Source organism: Scomber scombrus, chromosome 8, assembly GCF_963691925.1.
Source record: "Scomber scombrus chromosome 8, fScoSco1.1, whole genome shotgun sequence".
NCBI lineage: Eukaryota > Metazoa > Chordata > Actinopteri > Scombriformes > Scombridae > Scomber > Scomber scombrus.
Genome location: NC_084977.1, coordinates 13,268,545 through 13,288,016, shown reverse-complemented (window position 1 = coordinate 13,288,016; position 19,472 = coordinate 13,268,545). Strand labels below are relative to the sequence as shown.

At 38.1% G+C, this 19,472-nt stretch overlaps 2 protein-coding genes across 2 annotated transcripts in view; one reads left to right on the top strand and one right to left on the bottom strand.

Annotated features, from left to right (window-relative positions):
- slc44a5b (solute carrier family 44 member 5b) overlaps positions 1-7,248 on the top strand; it is a 32,998-nt gene extending 25,750 nt beyond the window's left edge. The window contains exons 10-23 of the mRNA XM_062424266.1: positions 11-94; positions 476-588; positions 795-926; positions 1,273-1,372; positions 1,457-1,549; positions 1,778-1,865; positions 2,435-2,697; positions 3,155-3,249; positions 3,350-3,453; positions 3,594-3,667; positions 3,987-4,057; positions 4,798-4,886; positions 6,747-6,831; positions 7,133-7,248. Of these exons, the coding sequence (XP_062280250.1) occupies positions 11-94; positions 476-588; positions 795-926; positions 1,273-1,372; positions 1,457-1,549; positions 1,778-1,865; positions 2,435-2,697; positions 3,155-3,249; positions 3,350-3,453; positions 3,594-3,667; positions 3,987-4,057; positions 4,798-4,886; positions 6,747-6,831; positions 7,133-7,248 (1,507 nt within the window). The remainder of the gene's footprint in view (positions 1-10; positions 95-475; positions 589-794; positions 927-1,272; positions 1,373-1,456; positions 1,550-1,777; positions 1,866-2,434; positions 2,698-3,154; positions 3,250-3,349; positions 3,454-3,593; positions 3,668-3,986; positions 4,058-4,797; positions 4,887-6,746; positions 6,832-7,132) is intronic.
- Positions 7,249-11,516: 4,268 nt separating this feature from the next.
- LOC133984865 (LIM/homeobox protein Lhx8) lies at positions 11,517-18,189 on the bottom strand. Its single transcript, XM_062424353.1, has 9 exons — positions 18,109-18,189; positions 17,398-17,475; positions 16,778-16,903; positions 16,455-16,576; positions 15,535-15,755; positions 14,919-15,022; positions 13,982-14,077; positions 12,357-12,546; positions 11,517-11,593 (listed from the first exon to the last, which is right to left on the bottom strand). Exons 1-9 carry the CDS (start codon positions 18,187-18,189, stop codon positions 11,517-11,519), a joined length of 1,095 nt encoding a protein of 364 aa, XP_062280337.1.
- Between the last annotated feature and the right edge of the window lie 1,283 nt (positions 18,190-19,472).

Here is a 19,472-nt window from a genome sequence, read left to right as displayed (position 1 = left end):
TATGTCACAGAGGTGTCGCAAGTCTGCTGAATGCCAAAGAAATTGGCATGAAGATCTTTGAGGATTATGCAAATTCCTGGGACTGGATCCTCATGTAAGAATGACTCTGGCTTTTGGTGATTTTCATGTTTTCATTTCTCTTTATAGAATATGTGCTGCTCTGTGGGCAGAGAAACTTCTCTGACCCATCAGTGACATCATGGTGAAAATTTTATATGCAAATACCTCTTTACTGTCGCACCTGCTTGAAGCCCCATATTGGTGGAATTTAGCAGAATAGGCGATTCAGATATCACCAGATTAGTTGCTTTTAGCATCTTACTAAAGTCTAAATTCATTTCTATGTGGTAAAATACACATATGAGGGACACACACACACACACACAGGTCTTCAGAAATAATTTGGACTGTGTATTTATTTGTCAGAGTTTACTTGCAAATTAAACCCAGTATGTATGTTTTTGGGATGTTGCAGTGGTCTGGTGATAACCATGGTGGTCAGTCTGTTCTTCATCCTACTGCTGCGTTACACCGCTGGTATGCTCTTGTGGCTCATTGTCTTTGGTGTCATTGCTGCGATCGGCTACGGTGAGTATGAACCATTGCCAGTAGCTACTGCTTATGTAGTACAGTGTACACAGGTTGAAGATGCTGCCCACATATTTTACATTTGACTTTTTTCAACTATCTTGCTGTAAGCCGTTCTGTTGTCATGGCAAACTGTATGAGATTTATATTTGTCTTACTTTGTTGCATCTTTCCCTATCTTTCATTGGTTTCTCTGTGTCTCTCAGGTATCTGGCACTGCTACTGGGAGTATAGTATTCTGAGTCGGAAGTCAGGTTCTAATGTCACCATCTCTGATATCGGCTTCCAGACAGACTTCAGCATTTACCTCCAGCTCAGCCAGACATGGTTCATCTTCAGTATGTTGTCATCCACTAAATACCTTTACTTCGCAATTTGGATTCTATTATTTGAGCTTCACATAACATAACAAATGTCAGTTGGTTGTTTCTGCTCTTTGTGCCTTATGGTACCATGTATTTTTATCCCTGGTTGTTGTAACAGACATTAGACTGCCGAACATATGGTGCTTTGCCGAACCAAAATTATAGGAACAGCATTTTTCAATCTCTGTTGATCCTTCTGCAGTTATTCAGAGATTTAAATAATAATAATAATGTTTAATAACTTAGGTAAAACTAATATTAATAGACATGCTAAAACATACTTGTTGTCCAATAATTAAATGCATCACCTGTTTTGTAGTGATCGTACTTTCTGTGATTGAGTTCATCATTGTGGTCATACTGATATTTCTGAGGACGAGGCTGCGCATCGCAATTGCATTACTGAAGGAGGGAAGCAGGTAAGTGGATAAAAACTCAGTTTTCTCCTTTTTTTCATGCGTACAATACAATTAAAAAATATATTTGATCTTTTTTGTTTCTAGGGCCATCAGTTACATCATGTCTGCTCTTTTCTACCCTATCATCACCTTTTTCCTTCTGGCCATCTGCATCGCTTACTGGGCTGTCACAGCAGTGTATCCTTCCAACTGCTGGTATATTCAATGAAATGTTTTATTCAGACAAGTACAGGAATTGTGCTACTTAGTGTGTGGCACTTTTACTGTAGAAACATTTAAGTTAATTAAGATTGGTTATTATATATAATCTTATGTACAATCCGTGTGTAACTGAAGTAGTTGGTGATTGTTGTATTAAGCACATTTTGTTGGACTCTGTGATGACCTTAACTGGTTTGCCCTCAGCTTCTTAGCATCATCTGGCAATGCAGTCTACAAGGTCATGGCTGCTGATGATAAATGCATGTATGCCAACCTCACATGCAGCCCAAAGGTAAGCACCACACTCTCTTACACAGTTAAGTGCATTTACTGAAGAAATATGTCTTTTTTCTTGTAACAGTGTAATTTCTCTGCCACTTCCTCCTATGTGAAATATTCTTAGTCAGATTTGTTCATCACACTCAACTGTAATCAATCAGAGTGAATTTAAGTAAATGCCTACAAGTCGAATCTGATAGCTGGCAGTGAGTTTTGTGTCAGGATCATTAAAATGAATCTGCTGTGATGTAAATAGAGATCACATTAGTGGTTGACGGCTATGAACACTTAATGTGACAGATGTTTTTTTATCAGCCTGTCTGCCCTCCCTGGTTTGTGTAAGGAGATATGAATGTCTTAAAGCATGTATATGCTATGTGGTTACACAAACCTGGAATAAATGCAGGATTTTCTCAAATCCCATACACATCATTATGTGTTTTTATGTGATAAGTAGTACACTTTGACTCTTTTTAAATGAGTCAAGGGACACTTAGTGTAACAGAAATATTTAAGCAAATGTTAAATCACAAAACAACCATCCAACTACACATGAATATCCAACCTGTGGCTTTCTTTCAGAATTTCAGTCAGGCCAATATCACCAAAGTGTGCCCTGGATCACAATGCATGTTTGCCTTCTATGGTGGGGAGAGCGTGTACCACCGCTACATCTTACTCCTCCACCTTTGCAACCTTTTTGTGTTCCTCTGGCTGGTCAACTTTACCATCGCCCTGGGCCAGTGCACCCTGGCCGGGGCCTTTGCATCCTACTACTGGGCCCTGAAGAAACCAAACGACATCCCTGCCTGCCCTCTCTACTCTGCATTTAGTAGAGCCATACGGTAGGTAGCTGCATGAACAGAGATGCTGAAAAAAATTCAGGAAGGGTTTACACATAAACTTGAAACACACAGATCGCTAGATGGAGTTTCTCCAAACTAAACATACTTCAGAAATCTGTTGTGTGGTTCAGACTTATTTTGTGTCATTTGCTGCAATACTAGATTCATAGTTAAAGGTTATAATAAACATTTGAACACATTCTTGCCAATTTTGATTTGACATTTGTTTTATATGAACAAAAAATCCAATTTAGGTCTCATAAATAGCAGAAATCAAATAAAGCAATTTCCTATTTTGAGCATTTATTGAATTTACAAAGTCGTCACTGTGATTTTCCCTTTTTTACTTGTAATATATAAATTAAAATCCAGTTTTTTCAGATAAAAAGGATGACACACTGCCTACACAAATGTTTAAATAAACACTATTCCACTTGGTTTGTTTCTTGCGTTGCAGTTATCATACAGGTTCCCTCGCCTTCGGTTCTCTGATCCTCACTGTGGTGCAGATGGTCCGTCTTGTTCTCGAGTACCTGGATCAAAAACTGAAAGGTAACCTGTAACTCTTACAGACTCTGATCCTCGCACTCTCACACAACTTAATGAATATTTCAAATGTAATATTGTGGATTGATGATTTTTGTTTTCCCAGGTCCTCAAAATTCATTCACTCGATTCATTCTTTGCTGCCTCAAATGCTGTTTCTGGTGCCTGGAACATTTCATCAAGTTTATAAACAGAAATGCATACATTATGGTGAGTGAAGGAACTGTTTTGCCAATAATTTGGATGATTTATTACAAATATCTGGTAGCAGTTGAGTTGTTAATTGGTCAGGCTTGGACATCAGTGCTTAATTACCCTTTACCAAGCACTTTATACTTTTTTCCCAACAGATAGCAATATATGGAAAGAGCTTCTGCACCTCTTCCAAGGATGCTTTCTTCCTCTTGATGAGGAATGTTATTCGGTAAGGCCTTTCATATACATCTCTGTCAGATCCAAAAATCTAAAAGGGGTCAGAGTACAAATGACTTGCTGCTCAGAGACACACTCAGTGCTTCTAAGCATAATATAAAGTTAACTTAGACCACTTTAATGGATTTAATGGGATTTACAACATACAAAAGCGTAAAACAATCAATAAATGTGTCAAGCAGTTGCATATTTCTCCTCATTAACTATTCTGTATTTATGGTGTGTGCACTTTCAAACATATTTCTTGAGTTGGTGGCTTCTCTGTTGCTCTGGTGTATGTGTTTCTCCTTAACTCTGGCTTTTCTCTGTAGGGTGGCTGTCCTAGACCAGGTGACAGACTTTCTGCTTTTCTTGGGAAAACTGGTTATTTCAGGAGGTGTCGGTGAGTTTACTGTCACCCGCACTGTGTAAAGTGGCATCAACAGCGGCACACACAAATAATTGTAGAAGAGACAGTTACACATAGTCTACTTCCACTCAGTTTGTGAAATTTACCGTCATACAGATCGTCTGCAGATCTTAAAAATAATTAAAGTTCTTAAATTCAATTTAAGACCTTTTAAAGATCTTAATTTAAACATAAATATTTATTATATAGTTTTGCACTGCCAAATAAATTACAATACTTGGGATTTGTTCTTAGGTTTCACTAATATAAGATTTATTGAACTGAAGGTATCAAAATAAGTATGTATGTTTGTAAGTTCTTAATTATTCACCTTTTAACAAATTATAGCTTTCCTCTATATTTAAAAATCTTAAAATTACCTGTGCTGTCTTTTGACCAAAACCCTTCTGGTTGATCTGTCCAAAATCCATTTAAATGTGTGTTTGGTCTTAGAAAGTTTATTAAGTATTGCATTTAACTCACATATCAACAGTTTATCACAAGAACCAATACTAATCACTCTTGTTGATGCATTTTAATATGACAGAATAATGTTCGAAGGGAATTCTTTCCCTTTTTCATTAACAGTACTTTTTAAATATGGTTTACTATATAAAGTTGTACATATTTCAATGGGGGTAAATGTAGTTAGATTTCTGCTGTTATGGACTTTATACTATATGTTACTGAAATTAATCCCATGTTTTTAAAATGTATTTCATGTTGTTTTTTAGGTGTTCTTGCATTTTTCTTCTTCACACGTAAAATACCAGTCATTCAAGAGGAGGTGCCCTCCCTAAATTACTACTGGGTCCCCCTTGTGGTAAGATATGTGGGCTATTTAATAAGTAATTGTTGCAGCAGTAATAACTGAGATTGAAAGTTGCTTGGGCAGATTAAGATATGTTTGTATTCTGATTTGGACTATTCAGATTTATCCAGACTGCCAGTGATGTGTGGTTTTATTTAAAATTGTATTGCATTATAGAGAAACATCCTTCCATGGATTCTTCTCCATTTAACATCCTGGCTCAGTCAGTGCCTTTTTTTAAAAAGTGCTCCTCTAATTGTGTTTTGATACAATAACGAAAGATTAAAATACAGTTAGTGAATTAGTTGGAAAAATATGTGAAATGGAAATTCTCTCAATTTTCTAAAATACCACTACAGTATTTTATATGATAATGAAGTACTTTTGTAGGGACAGCTGCTTTGTCCTCATCTTATCTTATGCCTTTACTTTTTGCACATGTTTGCAAAAGATGGCACTGATGAAATTTAAAAAGCATTTATGTAAAAAATGTAGAACTAATTAATAGGGATGCACCGAAATGAAAATTCTTGGCCGAAACCGAAAACCGAAAATGAGGAAACCAAGGCCGAAAAGCGAAACACCGAAAGAAATTATTATTGAAAGAAATTAGGTTGTTACACTTGGTGTCCGTCCGGGGGAGGGGTACGATCGATATCTGTCCGGGGGGGGGGGATGCGATGCGATGCGATTGGTGTCGGTCTAATAAGCCGCAAAACAGAGCTATAAGGACGCTTTGCTCTCACACGCGCTGCATTTATAGTCACACAAACACACACACGCGCAGACACTCTCTAGCCTTTTTTTGCGCTCTGCTCTCCTTCTCCTGTGCTGTGCGCTTCTCCGTCTCGAAGTGGGTTCTTCGCATCCATCGCGGCCTTGATCATTTCTCGTGCGCGCTGCTTTAATCCCACATCCAAGTAATGATCTTTATAACACGGATCAAGTAAGGTCGCAATGAAGTGCAGAGGATCCAAATAGATCTCAGTGAAACGTGACACTCTAAGAGTGTACTTTTCATTGTTTTCATTCCGTGGTCCGTCTCAACCTCTTTGCTTAGAAAACACTTTAGTGCTGCAATTAAAGGAATAACGTCTGCTACAGATGCATCAGAGCAGCTGATCTCTTTAGTTAACTGTTTCGGCCGTGTTGTTTCGGTGATAAAAGTATTTTGGCGGAAAACCAAAAATGCGCTTTTGGGCCATTTTCGGCCGTGCATCCCTACTAATTAAGGATGTAGTCGATGCTACTTGGTAACTTGCTGCTAATGAGGAGGTAGAGGCAGGCCCACACAGTGAGGTCTGATTTCTTCATATCCTCGTCCTCCATAACACGATGTCTAATACCTCACCTATCTCCAGGACAGAAAGAAAACACACTTCCTGGTGTGCAGTGTGAAGGAGCTAGTTTGGATCAAAGTCCAATTCATAGACAAGTGCACACTGAAGAAGTTTCATATTTTTCATATTTGTGAATGATCATTTAATGATTATGAACTTGGGGATGGTGATGACAAGGATAGGTCAGGAAGAATGACTGCTTTGTCGGCAGACCCCTGGGGACTTCTGGTAAGAGTGAGACAGAAAAGGGGAAGGAAGTTGGGGCATGTAAAGAGAGAGCAAACAGCGAGGCCTTTATAGACATATGCAAGAGGAGTGAGTGAGGTGTGGTCCTGCTCCTGAACTTAAGCTAAAATTATCTCAAATTGTGGAAAGTTATTTAGCTGGATTTAAGACCAGTTTAGTGTTAAATCAGTTTTTTGAAGGATTTATGACTCAGAAGTTAATATTGTTTTTTGATGTGGCCTAAAACGCACAGCAGGATAAATGGTGACAGTATAACATACTGAGTGTGACCTGTTGATTCTTTCAGACGGTGATATTTGGATCCTACATGATTGCACATGGCTTTTTTAACGTGTACTCCATGTGTGTGGACACACTGTTCCTGTGCTTTTGTAAGTATGCCGTTTTTTCAGTACTTAATATGACACTGTGAGAATATAACTTAGCACTGCTTTGATGGTTCAAGAGAAAATGTCAAGTATCGTGTCAGCAGTTGAACACTTTCACTCTTTCACTTTATAACCACAAATGATTCCTGCTCATTCACTGTTTCGGCTTTCTTTAATTCTTGCATTAACTTTTTGGATAATTTCTCTCTACTAAGCCTTTGCTTTCCTTTCTCTTCCTGGCTGTCACTCACTGTGTGCTGTCTGCTATACCCGCTCCTTTTCCTGTGCTGGGACCTGGTCTCAGGTGAAGACCTGGAGAGGAATGACGGTTCTTCCTCCAGGCCCTACTACATGTCTCCCGGCCTGCACAAGATCCTGCGTAAAGGAGAGGAAGGTGCCAAATTATGCACTGCCTCTTGAACAATGCGCGGCGGCTATTTTACTAAACTGATGACTCACTTCTCCATATCTACTGTACGTGTAGGGGTCTGGACGTTTGAAAGCGAGCACTGTAGGGCTAAACATTAAACCAGATGCATCCCAGCCTGGTCAGGGATGACCTGGACATGAAAGAACATGCTTTTACTTCAGTTCCTCACAGAAAAGGCATGGGGTACTAGAAAACGACTTCTGATCACTTCCTATCTTGAGCCAACTCAGATACTTGCCTTCTTCTGCCACACTTCTGTTCTTTTTTTCTTTTCTTCTTTGTATTCTCTGCTGACCTCTGCCTTACTGGGAGGGTACGTGTCAAATCACAGGCTGAGACGGATATGATACGGATATGATACGAGCATTTTTATCCACACAAACATGAGGACCTTAAAATGTACAGATGCCACTGATGGACTATGGCGTAAGGCATCACTGTTATACAACATGGTGGACTTATGGGGCACCCTCTTGTCGCACTTTGGTCTTCTAGTGTAAAATCATGTTTTGTATGCACTTTCACATATGGGAAAAGAACCATGTGATTTATTTTGTCTGTCTAGCATGATTATTTTTGCTGGCTGTTGATGTTTACCATTGGTTTTCTAGGTTGCTTTGATCCACCGTATTTATACTAACACAAACACACAGATCCAAAAATGGTGTTTATTCTGCACTTAGCAAAGCAGGTATCTCTTACTTTGGTACACAATCATGTCAAAGTTTCCATTTTGCTCATAGATGTACTGTAAACCAGACTTTGTGGGAGGTCAAGACTTTAAAATAAATGTTATGGTTTTTGCTTAAAATTTGAACAGAACATGACCGTTTTCAGGAAACTTGTGAATGCAGCCACTAGTTTATGTGCCTAGTTGTGAAAAAAGTTTTTAAAAAAAATGTTTAAAAAAAAAAATGCTCCTCTTGTTCTGCGGTTTTAAACCTAACACCAGGAACCTTTGCGATACAGTTTATAAAAGGATGTCAAAGCCATTTTTGGTACATTTTTTAATGGGTGGTTCAGATGTAGTGCTGTTTTAATACTAAGTATAATACATGCATCCTTCTGGAGGTTATTCAGTGTTCTTTTTGTATAGGAGAATTTTTTTAATCAATGAAATTCAATGAAAATGTGAATCATTTTTTTGAATAAACATAAATGGTTTAACTGTTGTCCTGTGCATTTTCGAGATGATCAGAAATAATACTTTAACTTGGATGTGCTACTGTAAGTGATTCTCTCAACTGTGATCTCAGTTTTTAACACACTGCTACTGCTGCTTCCTGTAGTGTGGGATCTGGAGGCGAATGACGGCTCTGCCCAACGGCCCTACCACATGAATGCAAGCTTGCGGAGTATCCTCAAAAAGAAGAATGTCGTCCAGGTGGAGAAAAGGAAGTAAAGAAACGAAGAGAGGTGGAGGAAGGAGAAAGGCTAAAAGGTCATTTACCAAAGCATGGTACGAGTCTGGGCATTAAGTATTTTGCCAAATGTGATTTAGGTATACACAAGTTGTAACTATGCACTATAGTTGACACATTCTTCTTCTTTGGTAACTCCAGAAGCAAGCGTGTCCAAGATAAAATAGTTTTATATTTTTATTGGCTGGTGTACAAATTGCACCAAGTTCTTGTAAATATTTTAAAGAATTTTACAGCTATAACTGAAACATTATTTGCTTTACACTTTTATTTACAACCACAATCATACCCCACATTCAAGTTTCTATTGGAACAAGTGATTTCTTTCTTTCTTTAGATTGTGGTTAACTTTTACTGCTTCTGTCCTTACTCTCATGTAGTAGTCAGATTTTGCCACTTGGTGGTGCCAGTCTTATGTGTACTGCTTTTGAGGCATGAACCTGTTTTTCCATGAAATGGTCAAACGTTGCCTCATCACTTTGTTGTGTTTATAATTTCCTTTTACCTCAAATTGTCTCACATTGAGAAATGTATTTGGCACTCAGTGTCCACTATGTCCATATTTAAATGTCAAGGACATAATGGCATAGCAGCTCAAAGTGCTCCGCTCTTAAGTGCCTTTTTCTTAAAATTGCCACATTGGGTGTCTAATTGCATTGTGCAGCTCCATAGTTTACATGTTTTGAACTTGTAGAAAGGAATAGTCCTCAGTGTTCAGGGTAGGAATGAGAGGGGGAAAAAAACGTGTGTTTGTGTTTTGGAGTGAAGTCACAGGTTTATTGTCAGCAGTAGCCTGTGTGTCCAACTGTGTAGACAGAGGGTAATGCGGTGAGACTGATAACAATGGTGATAACGATTACAAAGAGTGTAATGTGAGGATTTGCTGTTATTAAGTTATACTCCCCCAAAATGTATCTTATTGGGATCAAAGAGTCAACCCTGTTGTTTAAAAGGCTTCCCTCACAGGGAACAGTGGCTGCAGTCAGTGTGAACTCAATTACTTTGTTTTCTAATAAGTTTAACAACAAGGTATACAAAAAGTTTTAATTTAAGAAATTATCAAAATGTTCTTAGAAAGTTCTGAAACTAGAGCAGCAGCATAACCCACTTCTCTGCGGTCCAACGAAGTCGGGCTTAATTTGTGGCTTTTTTCCACAGTATGAAATTCTTACCATTTCAGGCTGATTGCAGCCACTGTTGTGACAACGAACCTTTTTTGTTTTCCCCATCCAAGCATAGAGAGGGTGAGTCTTTATGAATCTTCATAGATTTCATTCCAAATGTTCTCAAGACGAAAATGTATTGTCAGAGTTATGAACCTTGTTAAGAGACAGAGACAGTTTTTGTTTTGTCTCCATTGGTCTATCCGTAAATCCAAAGTCGGGCTGGTCATTAGGATTTTAGTCAAACAGATTAGATTTGTCTTTGCAAAATGATATATATGCAGTTTTTAGCAGGTTGCTGATAAGGTGACTGATGAAATAAACCAATTAAATTACAGCATAATTTCCAGTAACAGCTGTTGGTAGTTTCCCACAGTGTCTCTTGTACGATGCTCATGTTTAGATCTTTGAGATGTGACTCATCCTTGTGAGTCTTTGTGTTTGTCAAACCTGAGAACCTGCCCTCATGGTGCCTCAGAGTGACAGCACTGCCAGACTTACACACCCTCTGCCCCGGTTTGAGCTGAACACGTCAGGGCACGCACAACATAACCATTCAATAAAAGGAAAACAACTCTGCTTGTGCATCTGAAAGGAGAGAAATGATGCATGCAGTGTTCGGTGTGGCATAAAACACATAGCACGTTGTTGTTCCTTTTTATTATACTGAATAACTAAAGGTATTACTGTACTACATCTTGTATTTTTTATCTTTTTGTGCATGCAACTCATTTTCTTTCCCATGAGAGTGAGTACCAAAGATCTGATAAGGGAAGTAAACAGTGTTTTTATATACCTCCTCCTTCTTTCCACGTCTGGAAAATTGGATTATTTTGGTCGACACCGTCTCGGTTAGAAGGTGCATCAGTTTTCTTGCCACAAACTCTTAAAGGTAAAACTCTGAAATGACAGATTTTTCACCTGTCCATGAGCAGAAAGATGAGCAATATTGTGTTTTATTTATTGTCATTTGTGCTGAAAGCTGGCAGCATCTACATCTGCCTATTTCATTTAATAGAACAGGACATGTTGCATGTGTTTTTTTAACAGAATATATTGTTTGTGCATACTTAATATGGATGGTTTTTTTGTTACTTCTGTTTTTATGAATAAATTGTTTTTCTACTATGCACACTTTTTTCTATTTCTACGTTCCTCTTATATCTAAATATGCGTATTCCTTCATTGATTCATTCATCTCCCAGGTTTGTGAAATTAGACATTTATTTTCAAAACGGACAATTCACATACAATAAATAAATAAAATTGCAATATTCAAACACTGCTAAACAAATTCAAGTTAATCTTCATAATGAGTTGACTTTTGAGGTCTGGGTGGGTTTAGCACGGTCAAACTGTGTCACCAACTACACAGACAAATATAAGTCCTTAATGTCATATGTCACAATCCTATGAGGTACACTTAAACCTTTCCATGTCCACATTATACAGTACACTTAGGACTGTAAATTATAATCATCCATAATATGGTCAACAGTGAAATAAGCATTTTAGAGTATAAACAGGTATGAATTACAGGATGTTCAAGGAAAAACAAAGGTTTCATGGTTCGCTAAAAATGAAATTATATTTACCATGGAGATTTGAATACTGCGGCTGCTAATGATTGTGTGTGTGTGCTTGTGTCTGTGTATATGTGAGAGAGTGAGCAGCTCAGGCGTGAGACACAGGCAGGGAGGTCATGGCGTGGGCTGGCAGCAGTGGTTGAAACATGGATGGAGGGGTGTGAACTGCAGGAGAACACACAGAGAGCACGAGAGTCATTAAAGTATTTCACACGTATGGCGTAACAGAATTCCTCTGTTCATTTTGCATAAGTTATACTAACATTATACAAAAATCTCCATTATAAAAATGTTTAACTAAGATTCAGAAAGCTTTCCTACCATCTATAATATATCAATATGTTTGTTAAAGATTATTTGACGTTCTTGACTGTCGAAGTGTTGCATTATTTAAAGAGCAAAAAATATGTCTTCAAGCTGGACACAGCAGGGATTATATCCAGATTGTGACAGCTTGCATTTACTTTTGCTAATCTCCTAGTGTCTGATAGGACTGTCCAAGAAAATACAGAAGGTGACTATATTATTGTTGTAGAAGCAGCAACAGTGATTTGCTTAGAATAAATATAAAAAGAGCTGAGTAGATTTAATGAGAAGCGATAGACTGAGGAAATAATGCCAACAAGCAAAAAAGTGTGAATTCATTTCACACGTGATGAATTTACATGCGATGTAAATACTGTAGGTTAATTCAGATAATTCACATGTGAAATCTATGATATCACAATAAAAAACATCAATTTCTTATGTGATATCATGATTCCTAGCACTTTAAATGTAAAACTGTGATGCAATATTTTAAATGTAAAATTTGTAACAAACACTGAAGCACTGTAAACATTCTCAACAATTCAATACAAAGCAAAACCAGCATGCTCTGGCACAAAATCATAAAATCCTGATAATTTTTAAAGAATCTGGTGCTCACTGTCTATGAAGGAGTGTAGTGCGGAAAGCATGGATCCCTCCGGGCCTCCGTACACTGTGTACTGCAGCTCCTCGGGAGTCGGGGTGGGCTGGGACAGGCGGCTTGACTGCAGGGAGGTCATGGGGGTGCTGGAGGTGTGGTTGGGGCTCACGTGCTTCTTGTGGCGTGCTCGGCAGTTCTGGAACCAGACCTGAGTTAACAGGACAAACATCTTTTGTAGGACTGCGTCTTAAATGAGCTGCAGTCAGTCTCTCCCTTTCACTGGTTCATATTGAGGGGAGAGACTGAACAATGACTAAAGATTTTAGCCTTGTTGTTATAACTTGCATAAGACCAGTATGAAAGTAGAATGCCATGAAAGTAACATTCATCTTCTGAGCTTGTACATTGTTCTGTTTGCTTAATATCTCATGCGTTAGTCCAGTTTTTGTGGAGTTTCAACCGAGGAACCACTTTTGTCCCTGGTGAGTATAAAACAACAGTTGTGGTTGTATTTTCTAATAATCCTGATATTTTAGAAATGCAGTGTTTTTACCCTGTCTTAATTCATTCACAAATGTATTGCTTGTTTTGTGCAAGCAAGAGACACTAGCTAGGCTGAAGTAGAAAGAGTCAGTGCAGGGACAAATCGTCCAGGAGATTTCTTTCCCCACAAAAGTGTCAAATTATCAAACTGTGGTACTAAGTTCTGTTAGAAGAATCATTGTTAGCAGTGACTTTAGTTTCAGTCTCATCATGAGTATTGTTATAAAGCTTGTGTAACTGAACCACATCTCTGCAAACTCTGGATAACACAACATAGTTTGTCATTACCATCACTCTATTTGTCAAAGATTACACATTTGTTAATTTAAACCCATCACATTTAAAGCTGTAAATCCAACTCTAATAGAAGAAAAATATAATTTGGTGGTTGCAAAAATGTTTTTCTGTGTTTGTGAGATTCAGAGGGAAGTTCTCCATTACATTTACTCAACAGCTGACGTTACTGGATAGTTTGTAATTTATACTTTATTTCATTTGTTAACTATAGAGTGAACATATGATCAGTTTATAAAAGGTGATGCATTGTAAACTATGCAGCATAAAAGTAGCCTTACTTCGACCAGCTACATCATTAAAATATGTTTGGACATTAATGCATGTATTATTATAAGTCAGCATGTAGTTTCAATGATGCGCAAAACACTAGCACATCCATAAAGCATATGGACCAGTCCATATGCTTTATGGATGTGCTAGTGTACAAAATTTAAAAGAGATAAATTCTGACATTAAATGTATTCTATCCTTTAACATATATTTCCTACGTCAATAGTCAGTTAAATATTTTGCGCATCATTGAAACTACATGCTGACTTATAATAATATTAATTCTGCCTAATGAGTGCATTTACCTTTTTACACCTTAACTACATTTTGCTGATAATACTTTTAAACTTTTATTTTACAATTTTTAATTCAAGGCTTTTACTTGTATTTTAGTGTTTTATACTGTAAAATTGCTACTTTTATTTACAGATCTCAGTACTTAGCTCACAAATATTCCTGATGAACAATGAAGATTTAACTTGCCTCTCTGTGATCATACAGTGTATTCCATCATGTACCAATCCTTCACTGACCTGTATGACTCTTCGACTGAGGCCCGTCTGTTCGGCTAGTTTCTGCAGCGTTTGGGCATCTGGGTTGTTGTCCTGGGCGAACTGAGCCTGCATCACCTGCATAACATAGGTAAAAGACAAATAGCTCAATAACAGACAGCTTTACTTTGTTGTTTTTGGAAACCAGTAGTAACTGCGGTGAGTGGATTTGAGCCCTGTGTGAAAAGTACTGGAGTTAGTAAATCATGCTTGGCAGGAATTAAGAAAACATGAGTAATTTTGGACATCTAGCTTGCTTTACATGACTCTAAATGCTGTTCATGTATTATGACATAATATTCTATATCATGATTATCATAATTAAACAAACAAACAAACAGCATCCTTCTTAGAGGTTTTCTACCTGTTATATTGAATAAATTCATTACTTAATTGATCTAGTTAAAATCAACTAATTTTAGTTTCACCTTGCATCGTGTTCAGTGTGCAATCAGTTCTCAAAGTGGTTGCACATGCACCAGCTTATTGTTACATATGACCACATAACAAGTACACACATTGTCAGTATTTAACTTCTATGGCTTGAATTCTCTCCCCAAATTAATGAAGAAATGAATGTGTTGCTGCTTTTCTGCTGAGCTCACTTAACTGAATTTGTGCTACATCTTTATTACAAATATGTATAATTCTAACATCATTTTAAAGGCTGTAGGTCAATGTATTTTCCTGCTGGATTTCTTTCCAGGCATGTAGAGACTACGTTTTACCAAGACCATAGCAGCTGTCTTTTGAAATGTTGAATATTTGAGACAATATGCAGGCCTTGTGTGAACATATTTATAAATCAAGTGACTCATCATCACAATAGAATTCATAAAATATTTTACTCAAAATGATCTAATAATTCTCTTTTCTTCCTGTCTATCAAACTGTCTAAATGGTAATGATAAAGGCTCACCTGCAGCTGGTCGGCAGTGAAGCTGGTCCGTGCTCTTTTGGAGGGTTTTGGCTGATTAATCTCCTGTTCAGTGGGCACAGCTCCGTCCATGTTAACACTGTTTCCTGCAACAACCACAGGAACATTAGCACTGAATTAGAAACACAACAGACACTCTGTTACATTTAAATGCAGTTATGAACTTTAAAACATTTAAAGAGCAGCATGCAATACACCAAGTCAGTACAAAAATTAGTTTAATTTCGAATAGATTATTTTTCTCATGTTCAGTTTAGACCTATTAAGTAATTTCCATATTCTAGATTATCTACTATCAATAAAAAAGGGAGGACAAACATCATATATTAGCATGAATTGCAGAATTAGTGATTACCTTTACAAATCAACTGTATGTGATAATACATGTAGGCTAAATATTAGAGTTTTTATAACACGGGGATTTTCTCACGAACTGTAAAAAAAAAAAAAAAAAAAAAAAAAAAAAATCTCTAGAAACATATTTTAAAAAGCAACATAACTTCCTGCTATTGGCTTGAAGTAAAAATAATATTCCAGGTATTTTTTCGTATAAGGAAGGGCTCGGTGCACTGCAGTGGACCCCGGCCGGCCGGCTCACCTTTCTCCACGGCCCGCTTGAGGTTGTCCAGCATGCAGTCGTAGTGGACCCTGCAGAGCACCTTCTCCTCCACCAGGGCGAACTCCTCCCCGGTGGACAGCTGTCTCTTGCAGGAGAAGCAGGCGAAGCAGGCCAGGTGATACACGTTCCCCTTCGCCCGGCGCACCCAGTCTGTGGAGTGGATGTTCCGGCCGCAGCACGCACACCAGGTTCCGTATCTTCTGCAGGTGGAGGTCAGGATGAGCAAATCAGACACCCACATAGCAACCTGAGAGCCTGATTTAAAGACTGAAGTGCTAAAGAGTGATTTTAAAGGCCGGTGCCATTTTTAAAAAATCAGTATCTTTAAATTCGACTCTTTATTTATGCCAAAAAATGAAAGAAATCAATGTTTTATCATTAGATCATATGGAGACATTTATCTGACATCACTGCAGGAAACCTCTCAAACAATATTAACATTTAAAATAATACAGGCCTTGTTAAATGGCTAAATTAAGACATAAAACATTAAAGATCTCTAATTAAAGTTTGCCCTCCTTTCCATCATAGCAATATTTCACCTCATGATCCATTACTACTAAAAATCATCTCTGTATATTTATCACTCTATCAAACTATTTGATTGAGAATCACCTGAGGGCAGGAAGTGTGGCGAGATTGTAATTAAAGACAAAACCGACCAAACCTCAGTGTGAAATTGATTCATAAATAAATATAGTCTTTACTGGCCAGAACCGATTAGGCATAAATAAATAGGCTATATTCTTATTTAATTGCGTATAAGCCTTAATTTTATTGCTGCGTAATGTGTAATTATCAAGGGGTTCATATCATGACACGTTTGTTTTCTGCAACAATTTCGTTTGGCTCGCTTCGATTTTCGTTTAATAAGCTCTAATAAAAATCGATGCACATACCTGAAGTAATCCAGTTTACAGTAAACCGCTTTTTCTTTGATGTAACAGCTAGTGTAGCTGCCAAGTGAAGTCTGGCACACGCTGCAGGAGAGACAGCGCACATGCCAGCACAAGTCGTTAACCTAAAGCAAAAATAGGATCAATTAACAAAAGTCAATCAAGTTCTCGGGTAGGCCTGCAGTATACACGCATCAGTACCCGCAGGAGCCTGAAAACCACAGAAATCCAAGTAGGAAAAAACAACATATCGTAATCCAAAGTTAAACGAGAGACAGTCCTCACAAAAGTTGCATCGAAAAAAGCAAATCCAGGAGCGTGTTTACCTTCAATAAATATTTATCCACAATCTCGCCGTTGCAGCTGGCACACACAGCTCTGCCTAACAGAGGCGCAGAGGACATTGCCTGCAGCGACGGCGCGTCCTCATCCAAAACTTCCACTGGCGCGCCCTGCGGGATCAGACCTGCGGTTAGAAAATTACGCACAGGAACGCATCCAGCCCTTACCTGCTACTCATTACAGGTATGAACTCGGCTCACCTGTCGCTGCCACCGATGATAAACTGCAAAAACAACTTCGTAAGTCATTTTCACAACCTCTGCCGTTTGAAATGACCGCTTTTTAAATTTGCTGCAGAATTGTGTTATATCTTAAAACAACACACGAGATTACAAGATTGTGTTAGCAGCCAGAAATATTACAGAAGAATATAATAAAAACACAACAAAACTCCTTATTTGAAAGACTTGGACCGAATAATATCTAATGAAAGAATAGTTTTGTTTGATTTTAAGATCAACTTCTGGATTAAATAACTTTTTGAGATGGTGATTTTCCCCGAATGTGTCAAACACAACTCCTATTAAAAACTTGATCCGCTTAAAAATAGCCTGAATTCTATCTCAGCCTGTTTTGATAACAGTTCATACATATATGAGCCTACCATTATGTCTCTCCTGTCCTCAGTGCATTTGCCTAGCAGCTCTTCGTCTCCTTTGCAATCTTCACACATGTCGAGAAGCTGTACGGCGGGGAGAGGATGCTGGTCCGTCAGACTGTCGCAGCTGCCTTAAATGCCCCCCTGCTCCTTCCCATAAATATCATGCCTTTCACTTTTCACCATGACAACGCCGGCGATTACCAAAATGACATTTAAAGGAGAAGGATAGTCATTACTTACAAAAACAGACAACACTTGAACTAATACTTATCCTATGTGCATTATGTTCTTGAGATCTGCATTTGGGATTCAGCAACTGCTCGCTACGTGCGCGCGCGGTTACACCAGCAACACTTACAATTTCACGTGTCAATCAAAAACACCCACCGCGAGGTCTCGAGGAAAAGGGGATTGATTTATTTAATAACAGCAATTAAAAGGCTAAGTTCGCCACAAACGACCAAAAGGTGAAGAGGTCTCATTAACTACTTGAGTTTTAATTGCAGAATTCAGAGAGGGAGTAATTTTCTGCGACATTTCTTCAAATTGTGAAAATACTGAGCTGTCAGCGCGTGGACGAACGGCTTTAATGGCAGACTGAATCCCACTTGGATTTAATTGGCCAAACAATTTCGACTAGGAATCTCCAATACAGTCTACACTGACTACCAGCTGATATACAAAACAAGTCCGCTGGTAATTCCCATTACTCACCTCATCGTTGGACAACAGAGATCCAGTCTCACTCTCGCTAACCATGCAGCACTCAACTTTGACTTCACTTTTCCAGCGCATGTCTGTGTCCAGGAGTGAAGACGCTTCCCCACTTTCAAAGTTGTACTGGAGGAAAGTGCTGCTATCCTTTCTTTCTCCTCCAGGATTCCTCTGTGTGTCCTGAGCTGCTTCCAGAGGGCGGATCATAATTCATATTTTTCCTGTCCTCTCTGGCCGCGCCTCCCTTTGCGAATATGCGTGTTGGGTGGTTTTTTGTGAGCTTTGAGAATAAAAAAACATAAATTTAGACTTAAACATTAGACATATTTTTCAAGTGCATGCCCGATTGAATTTCCTGCGTGTAACTCCTGCAATGATAGTGACACACAAGCAACATCATGCATTTTGAATGGGTATTTACCTCATAATGATACCTACAGTATCTTTGAACTGAAGTCTACAGTTTGCTGTCACTGAACGTTTGTTACCCCTTAAAACAATGTCTACTTGCAGCCCTCCACTTCTCTTTTGCCTGGTTGTGACCAGTTAAACATTTCCTCCCCTTTACCCTCCTCTACTGTTTTTATTTGACTTTTTTTAATTTAATACTTAATTTTAGGAGTCAATAAAAATATTTAGCTGAAATAAAAAGCTGAAAAATTAAACACAATATTGTGCAGCAGAAATATGTTTTTTTCTACTGCTTTCCAGCCACAAGATTTATCTTGTGACCCTTGTAGGGTTCCGATCCCCAGGTTGGGAATCACTGTGTTAGGCGTCCCTAAGCCAAAAAAATGTTGCTGGTGGACCCCTACTGACACCCCACTCACTGGCAAGTGGGTCCTCTGTGTGACGTCTGTGCCTTGAAGCCACCAAGTTCCCATTCATTTCAATGCAACCAGAACCCCTGAAACAAATATTTGTGTTTACTTTTTCGTGATTAAATTAAACAACTTGATTAGAAATATGGATAATGTGAGCACTACATAAACCTGAGGAGTAAAGATTGTAAAACTATTTTGCTACAAGGTTACTCTAGAAGACACAAATTTAACAAATAATATACAGGACCTGTCTTAGTTGATGCAAATTTGCAACAAAAATGAACCAAAACCAAATTTGGGGCCCTCTGGATTTGGGGCCCAGATAGTTGCCTGCTTTGGTTGGTTGATAATTCAGCCTTGTTTTAGACTTATGTATTCATAGGAATCACTGTTGGTTATTATACAGTATATACACATTATATGCACTCAGTTGCCAGTTATCTTGGTACACAAAGTTAAAACTAATGTAGTCAAATACAACAAATGTGCTAAAACTTCTATCATATAGATTATAATGTTTGGTTTTAACGAGATTTATGT